A 14,976-nucleotide genomic window follows, 5' to 3' on the forward strand; every position below is an offset into this window, starting at 1 on the left:
CAAAACGGAGTTCGACCTACGCAGCCCCTTGACACTCCAGCTTATGGTAGTTATAGACATTCGCACGGTTCTGAATATTAGCAAAACCGACGTGTACCGCCGCCAAACCACTAGTAGATATATAAAAAAGTAATACAGAAACTATTAAAATATAAAAAATATTTTAAATTCAAACTTTTTATAAAAAACCAAATTTTATAAAAAAATACAATTTTATAAAAAAATACAATTTTCAAAAAAAATCCAATTTATCTTTCAAATTTTCTTTTTGAAATTTTAAAATGCTTTTTCAAACTATTTTTAAAAAAATTGTTTTCAAATTTTAATATTCAAAATATAATTATATATTCAAAAATAATAAGACACAATAAATAATATATATTCAAAAATTTAAAGGTATATAAAATGTAATGTACTACAGTTTTGGACATATAATTTGGACTTGAGGTGCAATTTATAAAATCGCATGGATACATATGATATTTTGAAAGTTGAGTCTTATGAGTAAACATGAATAGAATTTATCTTTCAATAACACTATAATTGGGATTTGATGTGCAATATAGAAAATCACATGGATACATATGATATTTTGAAAGTTGAGTCTTATGAATAAACATGAATAGAATCCATTCCCCAATAAACTAGATTTAGTTAGAATTACAGAATCAATAATAACAAAACTTTTTGATTAACAAGAGATTTGAATATATTTTAAAAACTATTAACCAATAACAATGGATTTCATTAAGATTTTTGAAATCTAAGAACCAATACCAATGGAATTTTTTTTACAAAAAAATAATAATAATGGAATCTCAGAATTTTCAAAGTTCATGTATGAGAATTCACTTACCAATAACCTCTTCTAAATATTTAGTTACAAATTTTTAATTTTTATTTTTGATCAATTTATAGCTATTTTTTTTTTGACCACCCATAATACGAGTTTTGAAACTCATTTTCAAGAGTTTAATTCCTTGCAATGAGGGTGTTGAAGAATATGTTTGTCTACGCGGACACGTTATGTTCATGGACAACTATGAACAATTGAAGATGTCTTTTAGAAAAAAGATGTGGGGCTTTTATCTTTTCTTCAAAGTGTATCCAATAACAAAAATGATACTTAAACAAACCACATATATGTGCCTTTTTGTTTCGAAAGAGACGAGACATAAAGAAAGTTAAGAAACACATTAACAAAGAGAAGTGGTTGAAGCCATGTTCGAAAATACGCTAGGCCTAACGCGTGCGGTTAGGTAGGGCCTAGCGCGTAATCAGTTAATCGGAGATTACGCGGAGATTAATCGGGGAGGAAATTTAGGGTTTTTATATAGTGTTAACCAGTTATATAAAATTATTTTATAAAAAAAATAGTAAAAACCACTTTGGCGTAGTGACTAGTGCTGTAATAATATAAAGAGGTCATGGGTTCGAACTGTGGTGTCTCCTTTTTCTAGGGTTTTCAGGTTTTTTCACATTTTAATGAAGGGCAAAAATGTATTTTAAGCTTCATCTTCTACAGAACTCGTTTGCAACCCTACAATACGGCGTTTTAAAGTTTTTTGCCATCAATTTCATCATTTTCTTTCGATTTTCTTCATGGTTTTACCCATATTTCATAGATCTAAGTAGAATACATCAAGTTTTTGTTCAAAATCGAATATCAGAAGAATCTTTTTTCAACACTTCCCAGTTTTTGGCCGAGTTGGGTCAAATCGAAACGGTAGAGCACCGTCGAGCGTATTTCCGCCGCATATTCGGGTGCACAGACCGCGTTTTCGAACACGGGGTAGAAGTATAAGTCATCTCTCCATCTCTTAGCCAAGAATGAATTGTTTATTTATATTTTAAAACATAACTTACGATATTCGTGTAAATTTTTGTGTGTTTTGTCTTTTTTCTTTTAATTGTCAGGTCAATCTACTGTATATCAATATACAAAGTGATGATATACGACTGATAAAAATTCATGAAATAGTTTTTAGCTAAGACAGCTAGATCCTTTCATAGGAAGTTACATTTTATTGGTTGTTCTATTCTGGTCTGGTTATCCAGACCACCTCAAGCTTGAGTAATAGAATAGTCGTTTGCCGTCAAAAAAAAAAAAAATTCATGAAATAGTATAAGTTTTGAATATAAACCAGCTGATATATAATTAATACATTACAATGATGTTGTTGTAAGAAATATGTTCTTACTTATCAATCAGTGTCTTTGTAAATTATAATCAGGGGAAATAATTATCAAATTTTACATTCGATTTCTTATACATGTTGCCGGCATATGAAATATACAATATAAAACTAGTTACCAGACAAATGAGGTTTTGGATATATTAAGATTGTTGTAAATGTACAAGTTAAAATCCACATTATAGTGTTTTGCAGACATCTTCTAAGTGAATTTCTGGCTAAATTAAATTTAGTTTTCTTTTTTCTTTTCAAACGTTAAAATGTTTAAATATAGTTTTCATATAAATAGAAATCTACAATATAACCATTTTTTTATAATAAAAGTACCATATAACCGTTTTTAGTTGCATAGTTCCAGTATCTAATTTATAAATTTGAGTTGCCAAGAATAATATCAGAAAATATAATAATATGTTTTCCAGCTAAGTGAAGAATATATAATAATTTTATCAGAAAAATTGGTTTACGAGGTTGAATTGTGTGACCAAAACATAAGAAACGAGGTTTTAAGTTTTTTTTTCAGGAAAAAAGTATTTGGAAATGAAATTCTTTTTTTTTTTTGAAATAAAAGAATCTCATTTTTTTGGAAATGAGATTCTATTACAAAGAATGAAAACAGGTTTTATAAGTCTCATTAACTGCCTAGGAGATTACGGTGCTACGTACTTTCTCCGTTTTAATGTAATTGTCATTTTAGATTTGTGCATAAAAATTAAAAAATATATGATTTTATATATTTTTAAAATAAAAACATAACTACTTATACACCTACCATAGTTCAACCAACTAAAAAAATAAATTAAAGAATTTGATTAATCAATTTTATATTAAAATCTTAAAAGTAACATTTATTTTGAAACATTTTTTCCTATTTTTTCCTACGATGATAATTAAACTAAAACGGAGTTAATATTCTAAATACGAAGTATTTTTTTAAAAAGAAAATCTGGCACGTAATGGTGGGCTGCTATGAGCCGAGTAAAAAATTACAAATGATGAAGATGGTGCATGAAATTGTGTTACCAATGATAACCAACAGTATGACTATAAGTAGCTAAATCTACCGGATTGGAAAGCCAACCCGGAGGTGTGGAATCGACATAAAACATAGCCGATGGAAAGTTTCTTGCACCACGTGCAAGCTTATCCGCCATAGTATTTTGTGCTCTTAGAATATATCTGATCTGAAAGTCATTGAAAAAAGTTTTACTGCGTCTGAACTCTTCCAAGTGTGTATAGAAAACTGGTAATTCTTTAGGTGACGATACCATCTTCACTAGTTGAGAACAATCCGTCGCAAAAGTTACATCAGAAAAAGAGGGTTTTCATACATTCCATCGCCCAGACCAACGCTTCACATTCAGCATGCAAAGGTTAGAGGCTTCTTCGAAAATTTATCGCCCCCATCATAACATCGATCGAGCCATTTTTCCGGCAGAACCACCTCTGCTCTGTGAATGTATCATCTTTTTTCCAGGCTCCATCACTATAACAAAACCTGGTAGACTCCAAAGATTGCCACCCATTCCTTTGAAATGTAATCTCATGTTGGGAAAGCACCTGATCCCCATCCCCATTTATCGACGTTTGTGCTTCTATCCAAATAATACTCTCCATTTCTGTTCAAAGAAGAATTTCTTGAAGATTTCCATTCTTATTCGAGTAAATCTTATCATTTCTACTTTTTCAGATATACCATATAGTATCCACAGAAAGAACTATAATCATCCCCTTCCGGTAATCTCCAAAATAGATAATTCATACTAGTATAAATCGATGTGGATGGGAAATAACCAGGAACCGAGGGAATCCTGGAAAGAGACCATGCTTGCAGTGCTGGGAGACAGTCAAACAGAACATGGTTAGTTGATTCCTCTTCCGTCCCACACAAACTGCATCGTACAATTTTTTTTTAATATAATGTGTTAGTGTCGTGTGTATTTAACTTTTTGATTTTATTTTTTTTAATAATTTTAAGATTCGTATTTTTAAAAACAAATTAGGTACATATCTAACTTAAAATGAAGATTTTTAATTTTAACTTTTTAATAATATTGATTTTATTATTATTTTAGAAATGTAAGCTAAGTATAATAATTCAAAGAAAAATTATTAAAAGTTATGTTATTTTAGTTATTAAGTTAATTTGAATCAAATTAGTGATATGTAAATTATTATGTTGTAAAATAACAAAAATAAAAATTAAAAGTAGTGGAGGGAGGATGTTGAATCTTATAAAACAATATACCGTAGAGAATAGAGAGTTAAAATGAAATGTGTGTTGAATAAATAAGTTGGTTGGGGAAAAAATGATACGAAATATTAAAAAGAGAAAAAGATACATCAATAATGAAATGAATTTTTGAAACAACTAAAGAAAGTGAGTCTAAGAAACTTTCTCTCTCTGTTCTCACTCTTCCATCTTTCACAGATGAGAGAAAGCTATCATCGCCGGATCTTTTCTGGTGATGTATTAGTGATGGGCCTAACTCACACCCAAAAGCTAGCTCAAGAGTGGAGGATTGCCTATACACATATATATTGCCCAAGGACCATATATTTGGTCGATGTGGGACTCTAATAGCCCCTCTCGAGATGTGGGTGGGAAACGGTCCAACGGAAACAGCCCAAGCCCAACATCTCGGAAATACCACAGCAAGATGGGCCATTTTTATAGGCTACATAGGTAGACAACTATTTATATGGGAAATCATCTTGCTGGGCTTAACCATGGGCTCTGATACCATATTAGTGATGGGCCTAACTCACACCCAAAAGCTAGCTCAAGAGTGGAGGATTGCCCACACACTTATATATTGCCCAAAGACCTTATGTTTAAACGATGTGGGACACATCTAATAGCCCTTCTCGAGATGTGGGTGGGAAACGGTCCAACGGAAACAGCCCAAGCCCAACATCTCGAACATACCACAGCAAGATGGGCCATTTTTATAGGCTACACATAGGTAGACAACTATTTATATGGGAAATCATCTGCTGGGCTTTCACCATGGGCTCTGATACCATATTAGTGATGTGCCTAACTCACACCCAAAAGCTAGCTCAAGAATGGAGGATTGCCCATACACATATATATTGCCCAAGGACCATATATTTGGTCGATGTGGGACTCTAATATGATGTTATCACCCGTGTATCGGGTTTGTCTTTGGCAAGGGTGGCTATCATAGCACCTCTTGGCCAGCTTATGTCTCCCGTGTGTCGGGCTTCCCTTCCGGTGAACGGCGGCTTTCATAGCGTTGTTTCTGCTGGCTTTTTACGATTCATCAGATTTCTGATGTTTCTGTGTAGTTTCTTCTACTGGATCTTGTCCGGTTTCGTTTTCTTAATTTATTTTCTTAGTTTGTCTGGATCATCCTCGCTTCTTTAATCGTAAAGTTTCAATCGAATCAAAACATTTAGATCGATTTGTTTCATCCTCCCCTCTTTGTTAGGGTTTAATCATCTTCAAGCTTACTTATATTTTAAAAGATGATTTGGTTTGATTGTAAGGATTTGAGACTTTCGTCTGGTTTTAATATTGATTCGATTGGTTCTAGGTTTCAAGTTTTCGAAGCGTTTTTTGGTTCCTTCTATGCTGAATCGAAATCTAGTCATAGCCGACTTCTCTTTCCCGTGCTTCCTGTCTCCGGTGTGTTTCCGGTGGAACACCGGTTAGTCCGTCCGGCAACGACTTACCTCTGGGTGAAGTTAGGTGACGTCTCCGCTCCAAAACACGTGTTCCTCTCGAGTTCGGAGCTCTACACGTGTGAGCTATCTTGGCAAAGTCACGATCTTCCATTTGCCTTCTTTTGTTACTGGGCTTTGGGCCTCTTTGTAATTTTTATGTTTGCCTTTTTATGTCTTTTATTGTATACTGCCTTTTTTCTAATATAATACCAGTGACAAAAAAAAATGAATTTTTGAAACCATTGTGTACAGGAAAAATCTTTTGGACTTTCTCTCTCTAACCTTCGCTAGGCGATTCTAGAATCTCCAGGAGAAATCTATAATCTTCATTGATGAGTACTGATCAAGATCCAAAAAACATCAACATGCAAGAACAAGATCATAATCAAGATCTTAATCAACAATACTATGAACAGGCGGATCCTACAAACATCATCTGGAAGGCGCTCCAAGACCTCAATCTCGGAGCTAACCGGTCTCCATGGTCAGTTCACGAAGATGCGCAGAGAGAATTCGAAAAGGATCATCGCTTGTGTTTGGTTGCTCAAGGATTAAACCCGCAACATCAGAACGGACCGGGAATCAAGGTCACTCTCCCTCGGACTTGGCAACTGGTAGGGAAAGTGGAGGGTCAAGTGAACGATGACGATTCAGTTAACTTCTACTTCACTTCTGAGCACCATCTTCTCAACGTTTTGGAGAAACAGCCATATACCTACAGAGGGTTGATTGTAGCTCTAGATAGATGGTCTCATATGGGTTCTCTGACTTATCTCAGGCAAATTCCGTTTAGGGTTCGTATCTATAATCTCCCCAATATATACCGCAGACAAGGAATAGTTTACAGTATCGGCTCAAGACTTGGTCAAGTGGGTGATGTCTCTATAATAGAGCCGAGGAATAACAGAGAAGCTAAAGTCTGGGTTAACATCCTCTTTGATGTCGACGATGTCATCACTCTCAAAAGGTCCATTGAAATTATCAAGAATAAGCCACCGGTGGAGCTTGAATTCAGATACATGGGTCTTTTGAAGTTTTGTACTCTCTGTGGAAGCCTCAAGCATGCTTTTGATGTCTGCAATGAATCAGCTCACATGAGTCAGCGACAGTATGAGCTGATGGATATTGGAACTAACCCTTATATGACGGCTCAGGAAAGGAAAGAAGCCATTGATGAATATAAAACAATAAGAGAAGTGGGAGAATCTTCAGGTTCAGTGCTTCCTATGATCACAGATGCTGCCCACTATGAAGCCTCTGAAGCAACTGTTGGTCATCTGGTTCAAGTTCAAGGCAACCAAGCACATCAAGGAACAGAGAGCACCCTTACTTCACAGGAGGATCTACCTACTAGTCAAGAAGATCATGGAACCAAGAGGAAATCTATGGAAGGAGCAGAAGATACAGCACAAGATTCAGCAAAGAGACTTGAGACAGAGCATCCGAACAATGGTTTGGCGGTTCTCCTCAAACCGCAAGATCGCCCATGAAGCTTTTGCATTGGAACTGTCAAGGTCTGGGAAGCTCTTTGACAGTTCCACATCTAAAGGATATTAAAAAATCCTTTAGTCCCGATCTTATGCTTCTCGTGGAAACGAAGAATGTAGATACTGTTGTTCAGAATCTTGCTCAAGACTTAGGCTATAAAAACTCGTTTGTAATCTCGGCTAATGGTAGTAGTGGTGGTGCAGCTTTCTTTTGGAGTGACAGGGTTAAGATAAATTTTTTGGATAGCCCGTCATTGTACTGCACTCATATGTCTGTAGAAAATGAAACTAATGTAATGTGGTTATCTTATATATATGGAAATCCTGATGTTAGATATAGAAAAGAGCAGTGGAATGACTTGATAAAATCAGAGCATGCAGGTTTTCTGCAGAATAAACCAAGGCTAATGGTGGGCGACTTCAATGATATAAAAAACAGAACGGAGAAGCAAGGAGGCTTACTCAGGTCTGTTGGCTCCTTCTCTCTCTTCAACCATATGATCTCAGTATTGGGTTTGCATGATATTAAGTCAATAGGAGGGAAGTATACTTGGATAGGGAAACGGTCTAGATATTCAATAATGACTAGAATTGACAGGGCTATGGCTAATTGTGAATGGTTAGAGAGATATCCTTCAGCTACTGTCACTTTACTTCCATGGATAGGATCTGATCATAGACCCCTTTTGCTAGACACGGAGGGTAGTAAATGGAAGAAGCCCAAAATATTTAGATATGATCCTAGATGGAGATTATACCCTGATGTAAAACAAGTAATTGAAAAGGTTTTAGAGCAGGAAGAAGCTAATGTTTCAATAGGAGATATGTACTCTATAATCAGAGATTGTAGGAAAGCCCTATCGAAATGGAGAAGTAAGCATAATATGAATTCAGAGAAGCTCATCACTAAGCTTAAGAAAGACATTCAGGATGCTTACGAAGCTCCAAGTATTGATTATGTCAAACTTACTAATCTCAAAGCTCAATTACAGCTCCAATACAGGCTAGAAGAGGAATACTGGAGAACAAAGAGCAGGATTCTGTGGCTACAGGCAGGAGATCGAAACACTAAATACTTCCATGCTAAGGTAAAGCAAAGGCGCAGCTACAACAGAATCATTTTCTTGCAAGATGAGAAAGGAAAAGTCTATAAAAAAGCTAAGGATATCTTCTCACATATTCAATACTATTTCTCTCATCTTTTCTCCAGTTCTGGAAGTATAATATCTTCATCTTTAATGGAAGGTATCCCTAGGACAGTTACTGAAGAGATAAACTCAAGACTGACAGAGCCTATTACTGAGATGGAGGTTAAAAAAGCAGTCTTTGCGATGAACCCTGATAAAACGCCTGGACCTGATGGAATGTCTGCAGCATTTTACCGTCAACATTGGGAGGCAATCAAAACAGGTGTTTTCTCTTGTGTTCAGAATTTTTTTGAGAACAATTATCTAGACCCCAGACTTAATGAAACTCATATCTGTCTAATACCCAAGATAGAAAACCCCTTGACCATAAAAGACTACAGGCCTATAAGCTTAGCTAATGTGGTTTATAAAATCATTTCAAAAATATTAGCTGAGCGCCTTAAACCCTGGTTGAACTCTATTATAACAGAGAATCAATCAGCCTTCATTCCCGGTAGACTTATCACAGATAATGTCCTCATAGCCCATGAGTTGATGCATTCTTTAAATACAAAAAATTTAAAGAACAAATTCATGGCTGTTAAATTAGATATAGCTAAAGCTTTTGATAAAGTGGAATGGAGGTTTGTGGATGCAGTGATGGAAAAGATGGGCTTTTGCCAACAATGGAGACAATGGATAATGACTTGCATTACTACAGTTTCTTATTCTGTCTTGATCAATGGCGAACAATCGAAGATTATCAAGCCTCAGAGAGGCATCAGGCAAGGTGATCCTATCTCACCTTACTTATACATCATTTGTACTGAAGGCTTATCAAGGTTGATCAAACAGAATATTAAGAAACAAATGATTCATGGTTTTAAAGCTTCTAGAAGCGGTCCTCCTGTCTCTCATCTATTATTTGCTGACGACTCGTTACTATTTTGCAAGGCTACAGAAGAGGAAGCAAGAAATATGGCTCAGATACTCAATACTTATCAGAGGGCATCAGGGCAAGAAATAAATTATACCAAATCAGCAATCTCCTTCGGAAAAGGTACTCCTAAATACACTCAAGATAACATTATTAAGCACCTTGGTATAACTAAAATAGGTGGTTTTGGAAAGTATTTAGGATTACCTGAATGTATTGGAAAAAACCGACGAGAAACATTCCAATACATTATCCAAAGAATAGAAAACAAAATGGTAAACTGGTATTCAAAATTCTTATCTCCCGCGGGTAAGGAAATTCTGCTAAAGGCAGTAATAACAGCCCTTCCCACTTATACAATGTCATGTTTCTTGCTACCAAGAAACCTAGTCAAAGAAATTACAAAAGCTATGCGCCAGTTCTGGTGGTCAGCTAACCTAGATAAGAGATCGATTCCTTGGATAGCCTGGGATAAAATCACACTATCAAAAAAGGAAGGTGGCTTAGGAGTTAGGGATATGTTAGCTTTTAATAAGGCTCTCCTAGCCAAACAAGCGTGGAGACTGATGAACAATCCCACATCTCTTTTAGCCAGGGTATACAAAGCAAAATACTTTAGGAAAACAAATTTCCTAGAAGCTAAAGCATCCCCATCTTCTAGCTACGCTTGGAGAAGTATCATCCAGACCCAATCTCTTATTAGCAAAGGAATCAAATGGATAGTAGGAAATGGGGAAAACATAAGACTCTGGAAAGATAATTGGCTTCAAGGAGATACTGATTTATTTCCAACTGGTCCTGGAGCAGAATTATATCCAATGATGATGGTTAAAGATCTTTTTATTTCAGGTACCAGAGAATGGGATATCAGCAAAATCAGAAGCTTGGTCAGAGAAGAAGATGTTGCAAAAATTTTACGAATTAGACCGAGCTGGACATTGCAGCAAGATACTCTATGCTTGAGATTTGGCACGACTGGAACATATACAGTCAAAACTGGGTATCATCTACAACGGTCCATGGACATAGAAGCTCAACCAAATCAGTCGTCCAACCAACCTCAGGTAACTCTACGTAATAACTTGTTGAACAAGCTATGGAGAGTTAACATTCCTCCTAAAATTAAGATGTTCTGGTGGAAAGCAACTCATAATGGGCTTCCTGTCGTAGAGAACCTGAAAAAAAGAGGTTACGGATCTTGTGAATTATGTCCTCTTTGTGGAGAAAAACCTGAGACAGTAGACCATATGATACTTCAATGTCGAATAGCTTGGGAGATATGGTCTCTTGTTCTCAATGAGGATAGATATCAGTTAAGTCAGATAAGTACTATATATGATCTCATGTTGTTTTGCCTTCAGAAAATATCAAAAGATCGAGCAGATAACGTAGCTTTCTTTCTTGGCTGGAGAATCTGGAAGGCTCGTAACAAACTTGTCTTTGAAAACAGAAGAGATCATATAATTCATATCATCAACTCGGCGTATATGGATGCAAAGATATGGAAGGAGGCACTTACACAAAATAAAGAGACAGAACAAATTGTCTCTACTCCTGTTATTACTTCAGTGCGAGATATCCTTCCACAACAGGCTGAGTTGTATTGCATTGTAGATGCTTCATGGAAGTCTCCAAATGAAAACATTGGAATAGGGTGGTCCTTACATAGCAAAGAAGGCACTCCAATACTCCAAGGAAGCTCTGCAATGTATCCTACCAGTACACCATTGGTAGCAGAGGCAACGGCGATGTGCTCAGCAGTTCAACAACTCCATAAATTATATTACAGCAATGTCACTTTCCTCACTGATTGTTTGAAGTTGAATAACATTCTCTATTGTATAATGAAAGGAGCCCGAGAGCAAGATATATGTCATCCAGAGATGATTGGAATGGCTAAGGAGATACAGGCGAATGCAACAAGAAGTCATTTTAATTTCAAACATGTCGGTAGGAACTTGGTTGATGTTGTTGACAAATTAGCCAAAGAAGCTAGAGTTAATAACAAACCTTATGTAATTTCTTGGCTATACAATTAAGCTGTTGTACTCAACTTTAAAGTAATAAAAATTAAAAAAGTTGACAAAAAAAAAAAAAAAGAAACCATTGTAAATGGTTTTACAACTAAACCGGAAATTGTAAGTGGGCCCCCACCACCTAATCTTCTAAACACATGGTTCTTACGGCTGAGTTTGGCCGAGAAGCGGAAGTCTCCATATACTGCGATTTACGTTTCCCCGATGACTTCCACCTTAATCTCCTCTGTTCTCTTTTCCACTATCTTCCCTACCGAATATCGCAGCTGGTTTCGAATTCCGGCGACTTCAATTTCCGGAGTTAGCAATGTCCGCGTGGCGAAACGACGTCGTTTGAAAATTGTCGCCAAGTCACTCGATCTTCCTCTTCTTCCCTTCAGCATGAGCGAGGTTAGAATCATAAACCTTTATATCACAGCAAATATAAAAATTTGAATTCTTGCTTTGAACATATGGTTTACAGGTTCTTGTACCAACGGAGAGTAAAACATTGCATTTGTACGAAGCAAGATACTTGGCACTACTTGAAGAGGTATAAAACTATGATTCCACAATTATTTTACGGATTCGCTTTTGAAATGAATCTAGTTACTTGGTTCTTGCAGTCGATGAAAAGAAAGAAGAATATGTTTGTTCATTTCATTCTCGATCCTATTTCGATTAGTGAGGAAGCAACAGAAGCATCCTTTGCTGCTCGATATGGCTGCTTAGTACTTATTGAAAATGTAAGCTTCTTCTCATGAGACTTTGATCTTTGAGTGAGTCAAGCTAAACAACATATATTACAGGTCGAGAGATTAGACATTGGAGCACTTGTCTCGATTAGAGGAGCTGGTCGTGTGAAGATTTCGAGAATTCTAGGGGTAAGAATGCAAACTAAAAATTAATCCTTTTGTTAAACATTGCACTGTGAATTATTATGTTCACAAAAAACAAGTGACTAGGATTTTTTTTTTTAATCTCAGGCAGATCCTTATTTGTCTGGAGAGGTCAGACCAATACAAGATCGTTTTAATTATGAGAGCAGCGATGAAATAACCTCAAAAATATCCAACCTAAAGGAATCTATCAAGAATCTCAACAGCTTGGAGATCAAACTTAAGGTACAACAAACCTACTTAAAGCTCTCTCTGATTTACTTGTAAACAACTCAATGTATCATCCGCTCGCTCCCTTTAGAGGCCTGTAGTAAGAAAATAGAATTGGAATGTTCTAGAATAGCTTTGTAGTGTAAAGATCTTTTACTGTAATGTTCTGATTAGTTGAAGTGCTGGCTTACATTCTTTTACAACAGGCTCCAGATGACTCGCTGCTTCAAACTCGTCTCTTTAACTCTTTGAAATGGGCTGAAGATGAGCCACCGGGAGAATGTGAAGAATCCTTTTTTCCTTCCCTTCAAGAACGTTTATCATTCGCTGCGTTTCAACCGGTTTCAGGTGATTCCCATATCTTTTTCTCTCTTGTGCTTTCAAGAATGAAGAAGGTTTTCTGTTTAAAACTATTAAATTACGGCTCTGGGAGTTTCCTTTAGTATTGTTTTTTCGGGTTTTCTTGTTTTGCAGGAGTCACACAGTCGGAACTGTCAAGGTTACAACAGGAGAAATTAAAGGCAATGGATATAAAAGATACAATGGAGAGGTTAAAACTTTCAATGGGACTCATCAAGGAGAACATTTCTTCAATTGCAGCCAAACTCGCCATCCAGTCTTTGGATATTCGTTAGAGTTTATAATATGTCTCTAATTGTAAATGTGCCAGATTGATGAATTTTTAATTAAAATTGAAATGACCTTCATACCTCCTTTTTTCCAATATGTAAATTACATAGATTTGATATTTTAAACACTTTATATAAGCTTTAAAGTCTGTCTTTTTGACAAAAGGTTATCTTCTCACATTTCAGAGAGATAATCTCAAATGTTCTTAATGAAGCAAATTTATTCTGTCACTCTTACTAATTTTCACATAGTTCTCATTGATACTTTTCAAAAACGTTGTCAAAGTCTAAATTAACATTTTTAGATAAACCAATCAAAATTATTCTCTCTCGTGCTCTATCTTCTTCCTTTCTTTCTTTACTATAGATTTACAACCCATATATGTTCAAACTCCTTTGAATTTAGCATTCATCTTCTCTATTAATTTATGATTTATTCTTGGATTCATTCCTAGGGTGAACCTTTAGATTCACCAACCAATATGAATCAGTCATTTCACAATTAATATCTTTTAAAAAAGAAGACAAAATATTGTCGAGTTATATTATATTTTTTAAATAAAAAATATTAAAAATAAATTAAAGTAATAATATATGCAAAAAAAGATTTTTAAAAATATTTTAACTTCGTCGTCAAAACACTAAACCCTAAACTCTATATTCTAAACCCTTGGATAAATACTAAACCCTAAATTAAAAATATTAAACACTAATCTTAAAAATACTAAATACTTAATCCTAAAAAAAGTTTAGGGATTAGGATTAAGGGTTTAGTATTTATAAGATTTTGTGTTTTAGTGTTCAGGGTTTAGTATTTCGGTGACGGCGTTAAAATACTATTTTTTTGCATATACTAGGTTTTAGAGTTTAAGATTATCCAAGGGTATAAAGTATACCCAAAGGTTTAGGGTATATCCAAAGGTTTAGGGTTTAGGATTTAGGGTTTAGTGTTTTTATGACGATGTTTAAAATATTTTTTAAAAAATCATTTTTGTAACTACTATTATTTTTATTTGTTTGTATTTTATTTATTTTAGAAACATAATATAACTTGGCAATATTTGTTTCCTTTATAAAAAAATTTAAAAAATATTAATTGTGAAATACTTGATTCCTATTGGTTGGTGAACCTAAAGGTTCCCCCGAAACCCAAGAATAACTCTTAATTCATTTGTTAGGAATTAGAAACTTTAAATTTAAATCCGTGTTCATAATTAACTAATTGAGCATAGGTCCTGATCTATTTGGATAATTAAAAACACTGATATAATCATAAGAAACACAATAGATTAATATCGAATATATTAAAAGAGAAGTATAAATTAAGACTAATCCTTAAATTTGCACCATATTTATAATCCTATGCCACTGGATTAATTAATCAATCTAATGTTAATTATTTATTGTATTTTCCTTATTTAATTAAAATTAAAACTATTACTTTTTATAATCTAGTTAACCAACAAATTTACCATATTTTGATACACTATTCAATCAATTAAAGATAAATTTCTATTAATGTTATTGCTTTTATATTGTAATTAAAAATACTTCTTATTTTGATTGTAAAATATTGACAAACGCACATATTCTTTATTTAAATTCAGTGTAACAATGTAAAACGTTAGATAGACCTAAAAAGCTAAAGAATGAGTAATGGTTATTTTCGTTATTGCTGTTGTTTTAGTACACTCAGTCTCATACAATTCACCATGATGATGATTTTAATTTTGTGGAAATATATCGTAATTATATGTATTTAGACAAATGCAGTAATAATAATTATT

At 34.6% G+C, this 14,976-nt stretch overlaps 2 protein-coding genes across 2 annotated transcripts; both read left to right on the top strand.

The window, feature by feature from the left end:
• Positions 1–6,250: 6,250 nt before the first annotated feature.
• LOC108829269 (uncharacterized) lies at positions 6,251–7,375 on the top strand. The gene has a single exon (XM_018602936.2). It carries the CDS (start codon positions 6,251–6,253, stop codon positions 7,373–7,375), a length of 1,125 nt encoding a protein of 374 aa, XP_018458438.2.
• A 4,568-nt stretch (positions 7,376–11,943) lies between these two features.
• LOC108829275 (uncharacterized) lies at positions 11,944–13,335 on the top strand. Its single transcript, XM_018602941.2, has 6 exons — positions 11,944–12,004; positions 12,061–12,197; positions 12,261–12,335; positions 12,438–12,575; positions 12,767–12,908; positions 13,035–13,335. The coding sequence occupies exons 2-6, from the start codon at positions 12,081–12,083 to the stop codon at positions 13,193–13,195; spliced, it is 633 nt and encodes a 210-aa protein (XP_018458443.1). The 5' UTR covers positions 11,944–12,004; positions 12,061–12,080; the 3' UTR covers positions 13,196–13,335.
• Positions 13,336–14,976: the final 1,641 nt, after the last annotated feature.

Source organism: Raphanus sativus, chromosome 1, assembly GCF_000801105.2.
Source record: "Raphanus sativus cultivar WK10039 chromosome 1, ASM80110v3, whole genome shotgun sequence".
Taxonomy (NCBI): Eukaryota; Viridiplantae; Streptophyta; class Magnoliopsida; order Brassicales; family Brassicaceae; genus Raphanus; species Raphanus sativus.

Bases quoted from the DNA above. Each gene is read 5' to 3' on its own strand.
- LOC108829269 (XM_018602936.2), top strand. From the start codon at position 6,251: ATGCAAGAACAAGATCATAATCAAGATCTTAATCAACAATACTATGAA.
- LOC108829275 (XM_018602941.2), top strand. From the start codon at position 12,081: ATGAAAAGAAAGAAGAATATGTTTGTTCATTTCATTCTCGATCCTATT. The intron at 12,576-12,766 runs GTACAACAAACC...CTTTTACAACAG, and splicing joins GCTTGGAGATCAAACTTAAG to GCTCCAGATGACTCGCTGCT. The intron at 12,909-13,034 runs GTGATTCCCATA...CTTGTTTTGCAG, and splicing joins TGCGTTTCAACCGGTTTCAG to GAGTCACACAGTCGGAACTG.